The following is an 18,201-nucleotide window of genomic DNA, read 5'->3' as shown; positions in this document are numbered from 1 at the left end:
TCCCATGGGAGTTTGATGACTGTGATTCCATGGGAGTGTGTGGACTGATCCCATGTGTGGTCATCACAAACTCCCACGGGAGTTCGATGACTGTGACAGTCTACAAACGCCCATGGGAGTTTGACGACTGTGACCCCATGTGTTGTCATTTGTGGCCACCACAGTCTACAAACTCCTAGTTTGTAGACTGAAGACCACACAGTTTGTAGACTTGAGCTCTCATGTTTGAGACTCCCGTGGGAGTTTGTAGACTGTGAGGACCCCACATGGGTTCTCACCAGCTCCCAACACTTCCTGACCTTTAACAGGAAAGGAAGAGTATTACTGCCGGAGGGCGACCGGGACCAGGCGAGACTCCGGCCCCGGCTCCTGCCCCCCATCTGCCCGGGGAACCGACCCCCTGTCCTGCTGACCATGTCCACAGGGAACCCCCTCCTCCCCTCTCGCAACCCCCACCCCCTGCGGAGAACCCCCACGGGGCAGACGCAAGAAGAAACAGCGCTTTTAAAGCAATATATTTTTTAATGTTTACAGTGGAGTATCCCAAATAAATATATGTATATATATATTTTTTATATATATTGTCCTATATTCACCGTCCTTGTCTCTCGCGATGTGCAAAGGTAAATGATGGTATCTACATTCAAGTATTGAGCATTATTTGAATCATGTGATTCAGTGGATGTTTGATTAAATGTTTGATGGTAGAAATGAACGTTGTTTGGATATTCTTTCTTCAAAACACTACCCACAATGTGTAGATGATGTTAAGCTCACTGGAGATTTACGGACTACGGCATGGATCTGAAGACGATGATGTTGGATGATTGTTTCCTACTCGCTCTACTACGATAATATTACATACTACGCTAATAAATCAGCTTCATACTCAATTAAGATTTTTTGGTAAAAAATAAAAACACAAACAATGGTACACAAACCAACAGGCTAACAAATAACAATAGGTATCCAAAGGTAATCTGAATAGCTAATAATTGAGACCACAGATGCAAACGCATAGTAAAAACCAACAAACTCATTCTTGACCTAACAAAGGCAGCTCCAGTGGTTGAACCCTGGAATGATATAAACACCCTTTAATAAAATATAGTTTTCACATCAATCCGAGAACTTTTCCCGGACTGTTTGATTCAACATGATGGATATTCATTGCTGCACAAACACAGTAAAATAATCCAGCAGTACTAATGCAACAACGAGGAAAGTTAACTGAATCTGGCAGTTAATGTTTCCCTATTCTGCTAACGGTTTGGAATGAACGATGTTGGCTAACGGTACGTCCAGTGTCCACGGCCTGAGTAGGAACCAAAATAAAAAAGTTTGATTGTCGATTGATTTGAATCACGTTAGCCGGAACCCCCAAGTAATTCCTTGGTTTAGTCTTGTACTCCAACACCACTGTTTCCTTTATGTATATAAATATAGTATGATTTGCATTGGTTTAAATCACATGCAGCATTTGCTTCTTTAAATGTAACTTTCATAAATATACTGACCCACCCTTGGTTTTTCACCACATTGCACGTTTTTTTTACATTCTTAGATAAAACCATAACCATCCATGTAGCATGGACAGTAAGGCTACACGTCACCACAGGGAATCAAACCCAGGTCTCTCACAACACCACGGCCAGGAATCCCTCTGGCCCTGAACTAATCCACTTACCAAAGTAACATTCTGGTACACACTGGCGACATACTAAACAGAGAAAAGGATAAACACACAAGGTCAAACACTGGGGCCTTGACAGTACGTTTGGGGGAGTCTGGTATCCATAGGTCAGGGTGAAAGGGGAAGAACCAGGCACCGTACGACATGGTTCAAATGGTGGCCGCTGAGGTACAGCACCTCCAAGGTTTCCTACCAGCGAGAAGCTGGCACAACCACTTGGATTCCTTTTAGCGTTCCCCGTGACGCCAACGGCAGCTGGGGCAGTAGGCCAACCCACCCCGCCCCTCAGGGTTTGGCGGTCCCGGGGGTCTTGTTCCCTGCGTGCGTCCACGGTTCACACCTTGCTGTCCTGTGCGGTGCAGCTGCCTACGATGAAGAGCGACGCAGGGTCCTTGGGGGAGGGTTGGCCGGGGCTCTTGACGGCCACGTCCAGGTGATGCCGGACTTGTTCCTCCACGCTGTCACCGCTCCCGCCGACGCCGCCCGACCCGTCGCTGGCGTCCTGGCCCAGGGCGGGGTTCTTCCGGGCCCGGTCCTGTAGAGGAGGTCCGCTGGACTCCTGTACCGGGAGTCTACTGCAGGACTCTGGTGCTGGAGGGTAGGGGACAGGGTTGGTCGGCTGTACCGGAGGCCTGGGAGTCATCTCCATGCAGGAACCGTCCGCTATTCCCCCTCCGTTGCTCTGGTTCTTCCCGGAACGGCTGCCGCCGGGCTCCACGTCAGGAGTCGCTTTGGATTTCCTCCGTTTTGATTTGCTGTCGGAGGGCGCCGTGTCAGGGGGCGGGACCCCGCCGGGCTGAGGGGCTTTGGTCGGAGGGTCGTCGGGCCGGGTGAGGGGCCGGGCCGGCGCCGAAGGGGGCTTGATCAAGACGTCTGTGAGCCTGTCGTCGTCGCCCTGCTCCTTGGCGAAGTTCACAAACACCTACGAGAAGGGAATAGCGGAAGGTGACGTCTCAAACAACAACAGAGTTTTATAGACTTCACGCAGTTTAGAATAGAATAGACTCTAACAGGGGCGGAATAACGTAGTGGCCGATGTTCTGAGTTTGAAGAGTCAGCCATCCATAGCTGAAAGCATCCTGGAGCAAGAAGCCCTTAACCCCTTCCTGCTTCTTAATGACTTGTATCTGTAAGTCGCTGTGGATAAAGTTCATGTTCTGAACTTAAGTAAACTGTATTGAATAGGACACCTTTACTTTCCCCAAATGGACCCTGACAATTACAATAAAGTCACACATTATATCCAAACGGCTCCTGTGGGTCTTAATTCTACCTGTTCAGCGCATGGAGTGGATCAGTACTCTGTATCGACAAACCCTTAAAATTGACCACCACCATCCATCCATCAATCATTCATCCATCAATCCACCAATCAACCCATCCGAGGGGGGGGGGGGTTGTCCCTACCTGGTCCAGGGTGGTCTGCGAGACGGAGAAGTCGGCCACGCCCAGCTCCTCGTAGTGGCTGGAGAGCACCTGGAAGAGGCGGGAGAGGCAGCAGGCGTGGGACGGCAGCTGGTACTGCAGCACGTTCTGGTGCCGCTCCTTCAGCTCGATGGAGGGGAAGGCGCTGTGGAGGTACCCGTCCGCCAGGCACTGGTCCGGGGCCTGCTTGCTGTCGGCCAGCCGCAGCACCACGGTGTAGCCGTCCCCGAACCTGGAGCACGGGGACGGGAGGGAACACAATGGGCCGTGATTCTTTTATTTTATTTTTTGGTTTATTTTTAACAGGGACAGTGTGCATTAATTAACATTCCCGTAAATGCACCAGAGTTAGCCAGAAGGCTATTTTCCATCTGCTGTCCCTTACAGCACCTGGTATTCCCAGGCGGTCTCCCATCCAAGTACTAACCAGGCCCGACACTGCTTAGCTTCCGAGATCAGACGAGATCGGGCGTGTTCAGCGTGGTATGGCCGCTTTGGGGGAGGCTTTTTCGACAAAGGGTCTACAATGGGTTCTATGAGTGTTCTAAGGACCGATGACACTAACATTCAACAGCAAAAAATGTTAGGACTCCTAATCCTATCATTCAACCCCTAACATACTTACAACTCCTAACCCTAGCATTCAACCCCTAACATACTTACAACTCCTATCCCTAGCATTCAACCCCTAACATACTTACAACTCCTAACCCTAGCATTCAACCCCTAGCCCTTACCTACTTACCAACCCCTAACCCCAACACATCGGGTGGTGCTCACCTGTTCTTCAGGTGCTGGACGGACCCAAGGCACTGGAACCTTCCATTGACCATGATGGCCATTCTGGTGCAGAGAGCCTCACACTCCTCCATACTGAACACACACACACACACACACACACACACACACACACACACACACACACACACACACACACACACACACACACACACACAAAGATTCAGCATTAACAGAAATTCAGACATTCAGTCTGTTCCATTATTCCATAATTATTATGTGTAACAATACAATATCATTATTCTATTCACATTCCGTCTTTACATCGGAAGACGATAGGTAAAGCCCCACAGCGCCCCCTACCTGTGGGAGGTGAGGACCACAGCCCGGCCCTCCTTGGTGACGCTCACGATGCAGTTCCACAGGAAGCGCTTGGCCTTGGGGTCCATGCCGGTGGTGGGCTCGTCCTGACCGCAACACACACTCAGACACATGAGGAACGGATCCGTGCACGTGTGTGGCTCATGAGGGCCGACGTTTAAATGACTGACGATGCTCAACAGGGTGTAACATTTCTAGTCTTGTTTCGTTTTTTTAATCTTACGTGTATAATAAGATAGAAGGAGGTGGTGCAGGAGGAGGAGGTGGAGGAGGAGGTGGAGCCGGAGGAGGAGAAGGAGGTGGAGGAGGAGGTGTTGGAGGAGGTGGAGCAGGAGGTGGAGGAGGTGGAGGAGGTGGAGCAGGAGGAGGAGGTGGAGGTGGAGCAGGAGGAGGAGAAGGGAGATGAAGCAGGAGGAGGAGAAGGAGGTGGTGCAGGAGGTGGAGGTGGAGGAGGAGGTGGAGAAGGAGGTGGTGCAGGAGGAGAAGAAGGGAGATGAAGCAGGAGGAGGAGAAGGAGGTGGTGCAGGAGGTGGAGGTGGAGGAGGAGAAGGAGGTGGGGAAGGAGGAGATGGAGATGGGGAAGGGGGAGGAGCAGAGGGAGGAGCAGGGGGAGGAGCGGGTTCTCCTCACCAGGAAGATGACGGGCGGCGAGCCGATGAGGGAGATGGCGGTGGAGAGCTTCCTCTTGTTGCCCCCGCTGTAGCCCCCCGCCTCCCTCTCCGCGTACTGGCTCAGCCCCAGCTTCCTCACCCCCCACTGGGCCACCTGGGGAGCAGAGGGGGGGAGGTGGTCTGTCAGGACCCCTCAAAGACCAGACCGGACCACAGGCTCAGGCCTGGCCCAAGGCTCGCCTCACACAGTAACGAGGAGCCAAAAGGTTCTGACACACTCTTCTCAAGATTTCAGGAAATTCAAATATACAAGAGAAAGACTTGTAGAATTAAAGTATAACTCATTTAGAGATGTGTTCTCTCTTGTACCATGACGCCCAGTCACAATCATACATTCTACTTTAACCTCACCACACAAAGTTAGATTTCATAACTTCTCCAAAAGGTATGATACCTTCACTCTAACCTATGACATCCCACAGGCCTTGAAACCTCCCCATTACAATACAGAGGCTTTTTCAGGGACGTGACCCGACACCGGTCTCAACCGTCACTGTATTTCAGTGTGTCCTCCTTCGACGTCACCTTGGCAACCGCATCCTCGGGTACGCCGCGCAGCCGGGCGTAGAACTCCAGGTGTTCCCGTCCGGTCAGCAGGTCGCTGATGGCGTCGAACTGGGGGCAGTAGCCCATGAGCTGGTGGACCCGCTCCATCTCCGTCAGGACACTAGGGGGGGCCGGACACAGCGCTCATACGATGCTGCTGACTCATGTTGTGTTTAGTCATTACTGTAGAGTGCCCTTAGTGTGTTAAGACAGGTATCTTGACTGATTGTTCTTGCAGTGTTGGTAAGTGTAGCCTTCAATCGTCCATGATGTCTAAACCGTCATTTCAAGTCCTTTTGTTAATAGATTACGCTTGCTTACTTACTTCTTAAGTAATTGTTTATATTCCATAGCAAAAAAACAAAACTCAGTAGTTCTCCAATTTTGGGTCTCCTCCAAGTTCTTCACAAATCAAAACATCGTAAGACCTCCGTCATTCCCGCTTTTACTTTGAAGTACATCACATGACAGAATGCCTCTTGAGAGCCAGGAGGGGGCGGGGCCTCGTACCTGTGCTGGTGGAGGAAGGCCTCTCCGTGGGTGATGGACGTGTCTCCGGTCAGCATGCGAAACGTGGACGTCTTGCCCGCCCCGTTCACCCCTAGCAGGCCGAAACACTGACCGACAGAGAGGGAGCGCTCAGTTATTCATCCAACGTGACTGAGATGCATGTCACTGAGGAGCAGGGAGGGGTTAGGGCTTCTTGCTCGCCTGAAGTCAAACAGCCTAGCCCGATAAACTATGCTGCGTTCCATAACGTTAACTGTTTGTCCATGGACAAATGCATATTCTCTACGAATGCATATTATTGCTGCAATATCTTTTTTGCTGTATTCTTCCCCTCCCAAGATCCTCAGTCTTATCTCAACCCTTCTTGTGTATTCTTATATATATATTCCACACTCTACATTCAACTTAAAGGCCTCTGACAAACTAAAATGTTGTCTCAGCTTCCAGGCGGTTCCTCCTCTCACCTCGCCTCGTGGGATCCCCAAACACAGCCGGTTCACCGCTGGAGGCCTGCCAACGCTGTACACCTGAGAACAACACACATGTATCACCCCACAGCTCAGAACCTGTGAAGACCACATTCAAGACAGGGGCAACATTGGAAATGTTACACCTTGTAGTTGACACTGATATTCTAAGAAATCAATGGGTTTGCAACAGTTAATACAGTATAAGTATAAACTGGGGAACAGTGTGTTTACTGGCGACAAAAGAGGAGTGTTCTTGTGTCATAGTATCTAAAGAGCATCGCTTGGGAGATCCTCATTACACGCACACCCAGAAGGAGTGCATGTGTTTACCTGGTCGTCTGTGTGACAGCTCTTTATTTACCATCAAACAGACGACCAGACGGGGCTCATGTGTGTACCTTGCTCAGGTCCGTCATGGTGAGGATGTCCCCCTGGGCTCGTCCGCTCTTCACCCTCTCTCTCTCCCTGGCCACGTCCTCATCCTCTGCACCAATAGGAGGCATCTCAGGCTCCGCCCACTTCGGCCTGATTGGAGGAAGACGAGATTATGAGCACAGAACACTTGATACTGACAGATGATACTGACGTGAGCGACTAGCAATTTTACTTATATCTTAATATTTTATTTTTATCCCGAAGGAAATTGAGGAATCTGCATTTAACCATCACTAGCAGTGCTAGGAGCATTGGAACCAACTCCAGGCTGCCTAGTGCCGAGGTCAGGGGCTCCGGCAGGAGTATGAACCCAACACGGACGTCTTTTCTGGTGTGGGAAGAAACCGGACACCCGGAGGACACCCTCATGAACACGGGGAGAACAGACAACCGCCACACGGAAAGGTCTCCCACCCTGGGTTTCTACTCCTGGTGGGGTTACCTGCAGCGGATGAAGAACTTGTACTGCAGCAGGATGGTGAAGAGGAAGAAGACCACGCCCTCGGCGGCCATGGCGAACAGGTTCTTCCCCACGAAGTCCCACTGCAGCGGGTCCATCTTCTGCTTGGTCCCTGGGGGGAGGAAGGACATACAGCTTGTCTAGGGTGGTCCTGTGTGGCCTTTAGTGGACGAGTGTCTACCAAGTGTCTCACCCCCAACCGGCCTAAGTTCTCGTGACCTATACTTGATACATCGTCGATCAAATTGTAAGAAATAGATAGGACAGGATACCAAATGTATTTGATCCACACCCAAAGAGAAAACAAGGTGTATAGATTAGTGATTATTGTCACATACTTAGTGACTTATCTATTTAAATGTGTAACTTTCTGCAAAATAAATTTACAGGAGGTAAAAAACGATCCCAGTTTTGGTTGGTGGCTCTTATGCACCTTATGCACCTCAAAATACATCTGAATACTAAATACAATTGTGTAAAAAAATCAGTGGTTGAGGACTGCTGAAAGATTGAGTTCGCCCCCAGCACCTCAATATCTTTTAAACCCTGTCTACGGCCCCGCCTGCCAGCGCCGCTGACAGCCTGGAGCTCAGAGCGGGACGTACCGAGCCTCTGGAAGTGCTTGATCCCTGGGGGAAGGAAGGACATATAGCTTGTCTAGGGTGGGCTTGTGTGGCCTTTATCGGACAAGTGTCCACCAAGTGTCTAACCCCCACTGACCTGCTACCAGTGACCTGAACCTGATACAACGTCGATTGCTTTGTCAGAGATACAGCAGCATGCTACTAGTGAGACAGGATACCAATTGTGTTGGATCCACACCAAAAAAGAAAAGAATGCGAATAGTTGAGTTATTATCGTCCTACCGACTTATCCATGTAAATGTGTAACTTTTTGGGAAAGACACGCAAATTCAGCTAGCTACAAAATGTGCTCAGCAAGGTATGCGTTTTTCGTTCTCTTTGCAATTACATCATTTTTGTAGGTTTGCTGCCCACTGCACTTAGAATAACTGACAAGGTCAAGAAGACCACACCTCAATAATGTTTAAGACCAATAAATTAATTTGGGAGCTAAATACAACTGTGTATTAATAAGAGAATGTAGGAGAATTGCTGAAAGATAGTGCAGTCCCCTGGACCTCAATATCTCTCAAACCCTGGCTACGGCCCGGCCTGCCAGCTCTGCAGACGGCAGGGGGCTCAGACGTACCGAGCCTCTGGAAGGCGTCGGCCATGGCCTGGTTCTTGGCCATGTCGATGAGGCCTCTGCCCAGGCAGAAGTGAGGGAAGATGAGGAACACCTTCTTCAGGATCCGGTTCACCTCGTTCAGATGCTGTCCAAGTGGAGGAACAATGTTGGTTATTAATACACATGTCACATGAAGTACCCCCACCAAAAACTCTCCTCCCTCTCTTCTGTTCTAGTTTTGCGCAACTAGAACTAACCGGTTTCAGGAAATCCCTACCCCACTTTTTCTACAAATTTGCCATTTCTTAAGCTGTTCACCGTAGTATCAGCTTTGGTTAATTTGCACCTGAAATAAGAATCTCTACAAAACCTCTACACTGTACAACAACTTCTGAGCAATTGCCAAATATATGACGAATAGAGAAAAATAAAAAGAAGAAGAAGAAAAAAGAAAAAGGAAAGCCTTAATCTCGATACTCAGACCCTCTGTCCCCGACTGCAGTCTGTCTCCACAGTTTAGTTCATTCATTCACTGAACAGACTAGCTCCTTCCCTCGGCGGCGTCCTACCTCGTCCACAAACAGCTCCAGGACGAAGGTGGCCACGCTGCCGTTGATGCCGATGAAGAGGTTGATGGAGGTGAGCACCACGTAGGCCGTGCTGGGCACCGAGAAGAGGAAGGAGGCCGGGTACATCAGCGGGGTGATGGACCACCTGGGGGGGAGGAGGAGAGGAGAGCGTGGGGTGAGCTCAGCGTCGCCGTGGTTACCGCGACTCATGGGGAATCACAGGGAGCCAACTATTTTTTCGGAGCATCTCCAATTCTTTCTACAACAGGTCCATGAAGATAAGCGGGAGGTGACGGAGGGGAGGAAGGTGTACAGACAGGGAGGGCGGAGGTGGTTACCCGTAGAACAGCAGAAGCAGGATGAGGGCTGGCAGGTTGGTGTCAGAGACGTAGGCCTTCTGCTGGAAGGCCACGAAGATCAACACCACCATTGTGGCCGGGACCGTGTAGTTCAACTGGAGAGGAGACAAAAACCCAACATGGGAGTTTATGGGTCAGCAGCGTGAATTTCCTTTCTTGAGTGTCTGCTAAATTCATAAAACGTTTCGATTATGTATAAATGTGTGTATATTACTGCGCCTTTCTCCCCTAGTACACGTGTGTGTTCTCTCTCAGTATAAAGTCAATGAGTGGGCGCATGTCCAAGGCCGTGTAAACCTTTGTAACCCCCGGTTACTGACCATGTCCCAGGCCGTGTTAGCCTTTGTAACCCCCGGGTACTGACCATGTCCCAGGCGTAGTTGGCCAGCCAGTACAGGATGGGCTTGACCCCGCTCACGAACTGCAGGTGTTTGGCCTTGCTGACCCGCTCCTCGATCAGGAAGAGCACGAAGCTGGCCGGCACGAAGGACAGGGCGTACATCACGCAGATGGACACCAGCACGTCCACCGAGGTCGTCATCCTGAGGCAGACACACACACTGTTATTATACTGAGAGACACACACAAACCAACCAACCAACCCACAGACACAGAGAGACAGAGAGAGACAGTGGAGAGATAGAGAGTGAGTGAGTGAGTGAGTGAGTGAGTGAGTGAGTGAGTGAGTGAGTGAGAGAGAGAAAGAGACAGAGACTTATTATACTGAGAGACACACAACACACACACACACGGATGCATAAACCGCTAGCATTCTATGAACAGCACAAACGCTCAACCTTGCCACCTCTTTAAAAGCGGTACTCTTATGAATTATGAAAGCTAACAGCGTACATGGCCATCTCTGAGAGCTGCTCCTTGGTGAGGTTGAGGGGGTGGTTGTAGGCGGTGATGCCCGCCCTCCTCCTCTCTCCCCCAGGGGGCAGGCTGGCCCTCAGCAGCCCGTTGTTCATCACATTCACAAAGGACACCATGGCGTGCCAGCCCTTGTTGTTGTACCACACCTGGCCACCGGAGGGGAGACAGTGAGACGGTGAGATGTTTTAATGGGAGGATGGAGAAGAACTGGTTAGTGTGTCCCTCCAAAGTGAAAGAGACCAGCATGTAGTTCCTCTAGCAGCCTTTAGGGGGTTTGCGTGGTTTGATGCTGAAGGAAGGATCATTCTGAGTCAACAGGATGAAGTGTGTTCTCATTCTTATAGTACAAAGCAAGTAAATGATCAATATCTTTGGTTGGCATCTCAGTGGCTACCTCATATCAAGTTGGACTAAGGATTGAATATTTGTGAGTTTTAGACTACTTCAAGGCCCTTTAAGTCCTAACTTCAATGGGCCAAAACTGTATTTTATGCACCGTCTATGTTTTCCCGCTAAGGAATACAACATGAGTGGAGCTGGCAGCCTGGATTATTAGATTATTACCACTAAATAAACCCAAAAATCTGTACAAAACCAAAAACAATGCTATGACATGTGTTATACAAAATACCGAAACAAGGAAGGCAACCGAAGGCCCACACACAAAATAAACAGAGGGACTCACCTTGACGTTGTTCTGACTATTGAGTGTTTGTAGGAAAACGGGGAGACGGTCCAGCAGACGGTCAAGGGAGCTGTTCTGTAAAACACATCGGGCCAAAAGGTCTTTAACACAAGTTCGGTGCATCCTAAGTCGACAAAAGACCACCTGTGGAGTATGAGAGCGAAGGCATCCGTTCTGGCGGCTGATAAGAGGCGAGGGACTCAGACCTGTTCCACTTGGTAGCGGGTCCTGATGGAGCTGGCCGACTCCTGGAGGTGGTCGGTCTGGGTGGGGGTCTGGGTGGAGCGGCCACCTAGGGAGAAACCCCCGTACCTGCAGCACAACAACCCACGGACCGGGTCTCCCATTACAGTTACATTGAAGCCATTTGGCGGTCGCTTCTATCCAAAGCGACTTACAATAAGTACATTTGTCAGAAGGAAGAGAAACAACATTCTTTATCTTTATCGGTACAGTAAGGATGTTCATAGAAACAAGTGCCAAGAACTTACAATCGCTAGGTTGACCCATTCCCCGTATACAACAAAGATAGCTAGGATAAGATGCTACACAATGCTCAGTAGTATTTTTTAGCGCCAGGACCTACGACATACATTAAGTGCATAGGGTTAGGGGTGTGGGAGGGGGGGGGGGAGGCTATGCAAAGTCTAGGTGTTCTCTGAACATGACATCTGTCCACCCATTTCGCAGGTGCTTTTAATCAAGGCAGTGAATGCATGAAAACAAAGAGGGCAGATTTTTCCTTTGTGGATTTAGAGAAACAACTCACCTGAATTCATTCACCCACTTCTTGGTCTTCAGACTGTCGATGACATAAAACAGAGAGTGGTCAGAGAGTGACAGGGTTAGTGTTGCACTCCCCTGACCTGCAGTATATCACAGTGGCGGGCGGTGACCTTTGACCTTTGACTCATTCACATAAAGATGGAAGCCAAGCAACACAACTGTAGTCATTGCCGTTAAAAAAGATAAAATGAGTTTTAACAGAAATATCGTTTTTTAATTGAAAAACAACATTTGAAATGGCTTTCCAGATTCTGTCGTATTACAAATCGCCTGGGCGGTATGTCAGAAAATTAATCAAAAGCACACTGCCTTGGTCAGGTACCTCTTCTTGAGGATCTGCGGGTAGGTCTTGACGAGGTAGTCTGAGATGTTGTGGCTGGTCAGGTTCTGTAGGGTGTCCCCTGTGAACCTCTTCATCTAAAAAGGTGGAGGGAAGAGCATGTATTCATCTCAGACACAGCAGACACTTTCACTTACAAACCAAACTCACAAAACGCACATAATTCCAGGACAGTTCCTAGTCTCTAACGTTAATCGTTAAGACGCTTGCACGCCGTCCACTTCTTTCAAAACATTACCTGTGGTGGCGGCAGGCCTCCGGCACCTAGGGGGCAGTCTGGCAGCATGCGGCGGACCTCTTCCGTGCTGCACTGGCACTGCGGGCTTGGCTCCCGCCGGCTCCAGTTCCCCTGGTGGAACATCTCCCAGGTGGAGTATGGAACCAGGGGCCGCCTGAACACGCCGCTCTGATCCGCCCCGCAGTCCGGTACCCTGCGAGCCAACCACACGCTGAGTGAGCTCCACACCCAGCCAGACTGATTGGACCCTGCGACTGGGTGAGGCGGAAACACATGCTTGGTGTGCATTGAGTCATCAGTGTGCAACCGTTTGAACCAGCCATCACCACGTGCAGTCGTGAGAGATGTCCTGCACGGCGACATTGGAGCACCAGGTGATATATCATTATCTGCAAACTGTACCATAAACCGTCTTTCAACACCACCACACTGCGTCCTGGTCTGGAAGAGCCCAGTGAAATGGTAAATGAAAAATGCACTGCATTTATACAGTGCTTTTCTATCCAGTGGCCACTCAAAGCGCTTTATAATATTGCCTAACATTCACCCATTCATGAACACATTCACCCATTCACACGCCGACGGCGGTGTCAACCATGCGAGGTGACAACCAGCTCATTGGGAGCAGGTAGGGGGAGGCGTCTCGCTCAGGGAGACCTCGACACTTTAGCTAGGAGTAGCCGGGGATCGAACCAGCAACCTTCTGGTTACCAGCAAACCCGCTCGACCTGTAGCCAGATGCCGCCCCATAATAAAAGCCAACTAGGTGGAGTGCAGCAGGCATATTGACACACGGTCCTAGTAAGAATTCAATCCAGAGCAGAAGGCATGGGAAGAGCAGCAACAAAAGGAGTCTCACGAGCTGTTCTCCTCCATCTCCAGACACTTTGTGCCAAAGCCGGGCTGGTCCAGCAGGGCTTCCAGAAGGCTCTCGATGGCCGGGTCGCCGGGGGCATCGTTGCTAACAAACAAAAAGAGAGAACAGAGAGGAGGAGGTGGGAGGGAGAGATGAGCACAGGCTAACAAGAACGTGGGTGAACCTCAATGTTAAAGTTTGATGTTTCCTGTGGTGATGGTAGTTCCTTTGTACTTCCTGGAACTGCACCCCTTAGCTACCTCATGTATTCCCGGAAATGTGGTCTTTCAGCACTTACATTTCTGCACTCGCCCCAATATTGATTTGATGCTTTCACTGTTCTCAGCCTCTCCTGTAAATCACTTTGAATAAAAGTGTCAGCTCAATGCATCTAAAAGGTCAATATTAGAGGTGAATCCTGTAGATGTGAGCTCTATGTTGTAAACATGGTATTTATGGTATTCAAGGTAAAGAGAGCAGTGACTGACTTCATCCTGCTGTCTGTCTGTCTCCCACTGGCTGTCTCACTGACTCCCTCCATGCTTTCTGTCTGACTCCATCTTGCTGTCTCTCTGACTCCCTCCTGCTGTCTATCTATCTGACCCCATGCTGTCTGTCTCCCCCCGCTGTCTATCTATCTGACCCCATGCTGTCTGTCTGTCTGTCTGTCTCCCCCCTGCTGTCTGTCTGTCTCCTCCCTGCTGTCTATCTATCTGACCCCCTGATGTCTGTCTGTCTGTCTCCCCCCTGCTGTCTGTCTGTCTCCCTCGTGCTGTCTGTCTGACTCCCTCCTGCTGTCTATCTATCTGACCCCCTGATGTCTGTCTGTCTATCTATCTGACCCCCTGCTGTCTATCTGTCTGTCTGTCTGTCTCTCTGACTCCCTCCTGCTGTTTATCTATCTGACCCCCTGATGTCTGTCTGTCTGTCTCCCCCTGCTGTCTGTCTGTCTGTCTGTCTGTCTGTCTCCCCCTGCTGTCTCAGGTGAGGACCTCTCCCAGGGCTCTGGGGGTCTGTGTCTGGCTCACCTGAAGAAGGTGTACTGCTCCCCGTACATCCAGGGCTGGAGCTTGAGGGACGGGTACTTCCCGAAGGGCGGCACCACCAGGCTGAAGAGGAGGGCGACCAGGACGAAGACGGCCGGCAGCACGATCTGCAGACGCAATCTGAGGGTTTACGGACCGTACACACACCTGGCAGCGGTTCACAATCTGAGAGTTTGCAAACTCCTAGACGCAAAAATGCCCAAAACCAGGATATGTGATAGTTTCCACCTCTCATTCATTCATTCATTCATTCATTCATTCATTCATTCATCAATTTATTAATTTGTTCATTCCTTCATTCATCTCTTCATTCATTCAGCCATTCATCAATTTAATAATTCATTCATTCATTCATCCATCCATTCACTCATCCATTCACTCATCCATCGGACTGACGTCCCCCCGGTCCCCACCTGGGCCAGGAAGCCCCGGCGGCTGCGGCGGGCGTACAGCCAGCGTTTGAGGAACAGGGCGCGGAGCTGCTGCCAGGTCAGCCACCAGCCGGTCAGGGGGGCGCCGCCCTGGCTGTCCCCGCTCAGGGGGTCCGTCTCCTGGGGGTCTGCAGGAGGACGGCACCCCCCGGGGAGGAAGCATGGTGGAGGACGGAGACATTGGTCAGACGATCTGATACGATGCAGTAGCTAAGAGCCGCATTAGAGGCAGGTTAGGGATAGAGTGCTGGCGAAGAAGATTCTTTTAATAATTTGTTATTTAGAATTCTTAAGTTAATTGACTTCAAACAATATCCCATACAGTGCCTAGCTCTTACTGTATTTCTAATGATAATTATTGGAAAAACAGTAAGATGCAGTCTGCAGGAAATTAGCAAAATACAATGACAATGACCGAGTTTCACCAGGAGGGGGTAGAGGGCTTTTCCTGTGTTTAGAATTACAGTGTTTGGTAGCACTTCAAGAGGGAGGCTTTGGTAAACTAATCTCTAGGAAGGAACAGAGGGGGAGGGACGGGTGAGGGACGGGGGAGAGAGGGAGGGAGAGAAAGGGCTAGAGGTAGGGGCAGGGAGACTCCGGTTGTGGTAGCAGGAGGTGACGCCATAAAGCTACCTTGCTTACGAAGCCTTTTCCTTCCTTGTAGCAGCAAGGAGCAAGGAAACACAGTCAGACACAGGATGAACCCCACCTGCACCCTCAGTGGAGGGTGGGTGTGGTCATACAGCACTTACATTTTGTAGTTGCTCCAATAAGAAAAGTACGATTTTATTGTTCTCAGCCTCATTTTGAATAAAAGAGTACGGGTGTAAATGTTAATAACTAAATGTTAGTGTACTTGAACCAGAAATATATGTATGTGAGCATGTTAATGTGTGACATGGTATTATTAGGCAAGATTGGGCACTGTTAGAATTTGTGTGTGTGTATGTATGTATGTATGTATGTATGTATGTATGTATGTATGTATGTATGTATGTATGTATGTATGTATATATATATATATATATATATATATATATATATATATATATATATATATATGTGTATGTATGTATGTATGTATGTATGTGTATTCCTGTATGTATGCATGTATGTGAGTGTGAGTGAGTGAGTGAGTGAGTGAGTGAGTGAGTGAGTGAGTGAGTGAGTGAGTGAGTGAGTGAGTGAGTGAGTGAGTGAGTGAGTGAGTGAGTGAGTGAGTGAGTGAGTGAGTGAGTGAGTGTGTCCTGTGTCTCTGTGTCTCGGTGCAGCAGCTGTACCGGTCTCTGGTTCTTCGGGCGTGTCCCCCAGAGGTCTCTGGAGCCTCTGCCCGGCCGGGAGCTGCTCTGTCTGGGGAGAGACGGCCTCGGCCTCGGGCTCAGCATCCACCCCCGTCTCCTCGGCAACCCGCAGGAAGATCTGATACAGGAGCACACAGATCAATACACTAACGACGGGTTTACGATCGCATCATCGTGTCAGGTTGCAAACATGATGCGATGATATGAATCATGAAGAAAATAAAATTACAGCTAATGGTATCAAACAGCACTAAAAAAACATTAACCATTTTATGATTTTTTGGGGTTTTATCTGAATGTTCATAGGTCATAAGTCTTAAGTCATAGGTCATTGGTCATAGGTCATAGGTCATGGCTTAGCAACTCGAAATCGACTCATTAAACTGGGTTAATGTACCCATTTCCATAGTGGATTGATGAGTACATTTTTTTAAATATATTATATCACATTAACTTGTATGTCATCAACATGGGGTCGATGAAGAGGACAGAGTACTGAAAGAGTACAGCAGAGCGTGGCGCCATTGGCTGCAGTACTACTCACAGGCTCCAGAGGGCGCTGCACACTACCAAGAAATGAAAAGGACTTTGCGGAATCTTTCCAACACGCAACACAACAAGTTGTACTCCAGCGATTAGGCTGTATAAAGCCCTCTACCACGGACACATGCACACGCTCACCCACATTCAAACGAGCTCTGCAGCACGCTATGCGAGTAGTCAGAGGTAGCCTCAGGGTAATGCCATTAATTCTGTGGTTGTTTTAATACATGGCAACCGCTCCAAAAATAACTAGACTCCCTTTAAGACCTGGGGGGGTCAAGGTCATTCTGCAGGCCTTGAAGGAAGGAACCGGATTTCTGGTGTGATGTGCACACAACTATGCAAGACTTTATGCAAACACGTACATGCATGGGCGCACGCACACACGCACACACACACACACACACACACTCACACACTCACCCATGCACACACGCATGCACGTACCCGTGCACACACAAACACACACACACACTAACATACACACACTCAACCGTGCACACACGCATGCACGCACCCGTGCACACACTCAAACACACACACACACACACACACACACACACACACGCACGCACCCGTGCACACACTCAAACACACACACACGCATGGAAGCACCGGTGCGCACACACTCAAACACACACACAGACACACACACACACACGCACACAAAAAGACACACACACACACACACTTCCTCCTTTTCTCACTACAGCAAACCACCAAACCATCTAGCTTCCCCCCCAGTTAGCCTCAAGACCTCTGACCTCCTCCAGGGTGCTGTCCGACAGCCCGTAGCTGGCCAGGCCAAGCTCCCCCAGCCTGAGCTCCAGCTCGGCCAGGAAGGCGGCCAGAGCCCCGTCCTGGGCGGCGGTCTGGGGCAGGTTCAGCACCGCCTCCCCCCCCGACTCCTCCGCCAGCCGGGCCCCGGGAACATGCCGCTGTGCCAGGGCCAGCAGGGCCGCCAGGTCTGAGAGGGTGAGGGGGTGAGGGGGTGAGAGGGTGAGGGGTGAGGGGGTGAGAGGGTGAGATGAGGAGGTGAGGGGGTGAGAGGGTGAGATGAGGGGGTGAGAGGGTGAGGGGGTGAGAGGGTGAGGGGTGAGGGGGTGAGGGGGTGAGGGGTGAGGGGGTGAGAGGGTGAGAGGGTGAGGGGGTGAGAGGGTGAGAGGGTGAGGGGTGAGGGGGTGAGAGGGTGAGAGGGTGAGATGAGGAGGTGAGGGGGTGAGAGGGTGAGATGAGGGGGTGAGAGGGTGAGGGGGTGAGATGAGGGGGTGAAGGGGTGAGGGGGTGAGAGGGTGAGGGGTGAGGGGTGAGAGGGTGAGGGGGTGAGGGGGTGAGATGAGGGGGTGAGATGAGGGGGTGAGATGAGGGGTTGAGGGGGTGAGAGGGTGAGGGGGTGAGAGGTTGAGGGGATGAGAGAGAGAGAGGACGCAGAGACATTGACAGTCTTAGAAGTGTTATTTGGAAAGCATTTACATATTTCTATTTATATGTTTAGATGAATTTTCTAGCCCAGGGCCACTGAGAGCACTTTCGCAATTATTGCCTCACGTTCACCCATTCATACACATATTCATTCACCCGTTCACACACACACACACACACACACACACACAACCATTCACCCACACCCATCCACACACCCATCATTCAC

General features: G+C 50.2%; 1 protein-coding gene across 1 annotated transcript in view; it reads right to left on the bottom strand.

Moving 5' to 3' along the window:
* Window positions 1–542: 542 nt before the first annotated feature.
* Window positions 543–18,201, bottom strand: part of abca7 (ATP-binding cassette, sub-family A (ABC1), member 7) — a 24,123-nt gene continuing 6,464 nt past the window's right edge. The window contains exons 10-34 of the mRNA XM_079739775.1: window positions 17,315–17,517; window positions 15,987–16,125; window positions 14,689–14,834; window positions 14,258–14,382; window positions 13,233–13,334; window positions 12,374–12,566; window positions 12,118–12,212; window positions 11,779–11,811; window positions 11,216–11,321; window positions 11,010–11,084; window positions 10,301–10,470; window positions 9,813–9,990; window positions 9,428–9,543; window positions 9,090–9,234; window positions 8,542–8,665; window positions 7,312–7,441; window positions 6,833–6,959; window positions 6,429–6,491; window positions 5,965–6,071; window positions 5,434–5,575; window positions 4,868–5,002; window positions 4,220–4,323; window positions 3,899–3,991; window positions 3,101–3,350; window positions 543–2,615 (exon numbers count right to left, since the gene is read on the bottom strand). Coding sequence (XP_079595901.1) covers window positions 2,028–2,615; window positions 3,101–3,350; window positions 3,899–3,991; window positions 4,220–4,323; window positions 4,868–5,002; window positions 5,434–5,575; window positions 5,965–6,071; window positions 6,429–6,491; window positions 6,833–6,959; window positions 7,312–7,441; window positions 8,542–8,665; window positions 9,090–9,234; window positions 9,428–9,543; window positions 9,813–9,990; window positions 10,301–10,470; window positions 11,010–11,084; window positions 11,216–11,321; window positions 11,779–11,811; window positions 12,118–12,212; window positions 12,374–12,566; window positions 13,233–13,334; window positions 14,258–14,382; window positions 14,689–14,834; window positions 15,987–16,125; window positions 17,315–17,517 — 3,689 coding nt within the window. The 3' untranslated portion in view covers window positions 543–2,027. The remainder of the gene's footprint in view (window positions 2,616–3,100; window positions 3,351–3,898; window positions 3,992–4,219; window positions 4,324–4,867; window positions 5,003–5,433; window positions 5,576–5,964; window positions 6,072–6,428; window positions 6,492–6,832; window positions 6,960–7,311; window positions 7,442–8,541; window positions 8,666–9,089; window positions 9,235–9,427; window positions 9,544–9,812; window positions 9,991–10,300; window positions 10,471–11,009; window positions 11,085–11,215; window positions 11,322–11,778; window positions 11,812–12,117; window positions 12,213–12,373; window positions 12,567–13,232; window positions 13,335–14,257; window positions 14,383–14,688; window positions 14,835–15,986; window positions 16,126–17,314; window positions 17,518–18,201) is intronic.

This window comes from Pollachius pollachius (genome assembly GCF_949987615.1).
Source record: "Pollachius pollachius genome assembly, chromosome: 7".
NCBI classification, from domain to species: Eukaryota; Metazoa; Chordata; class Actinopteri; order Gadiformes; family Gadidae; genus Pollachius; species Pollachius pollachius.
Note: the sequence above shows the minus strand (reverse complement) of the source record. Positions and strands in the feature narration are given on the sequence as shown.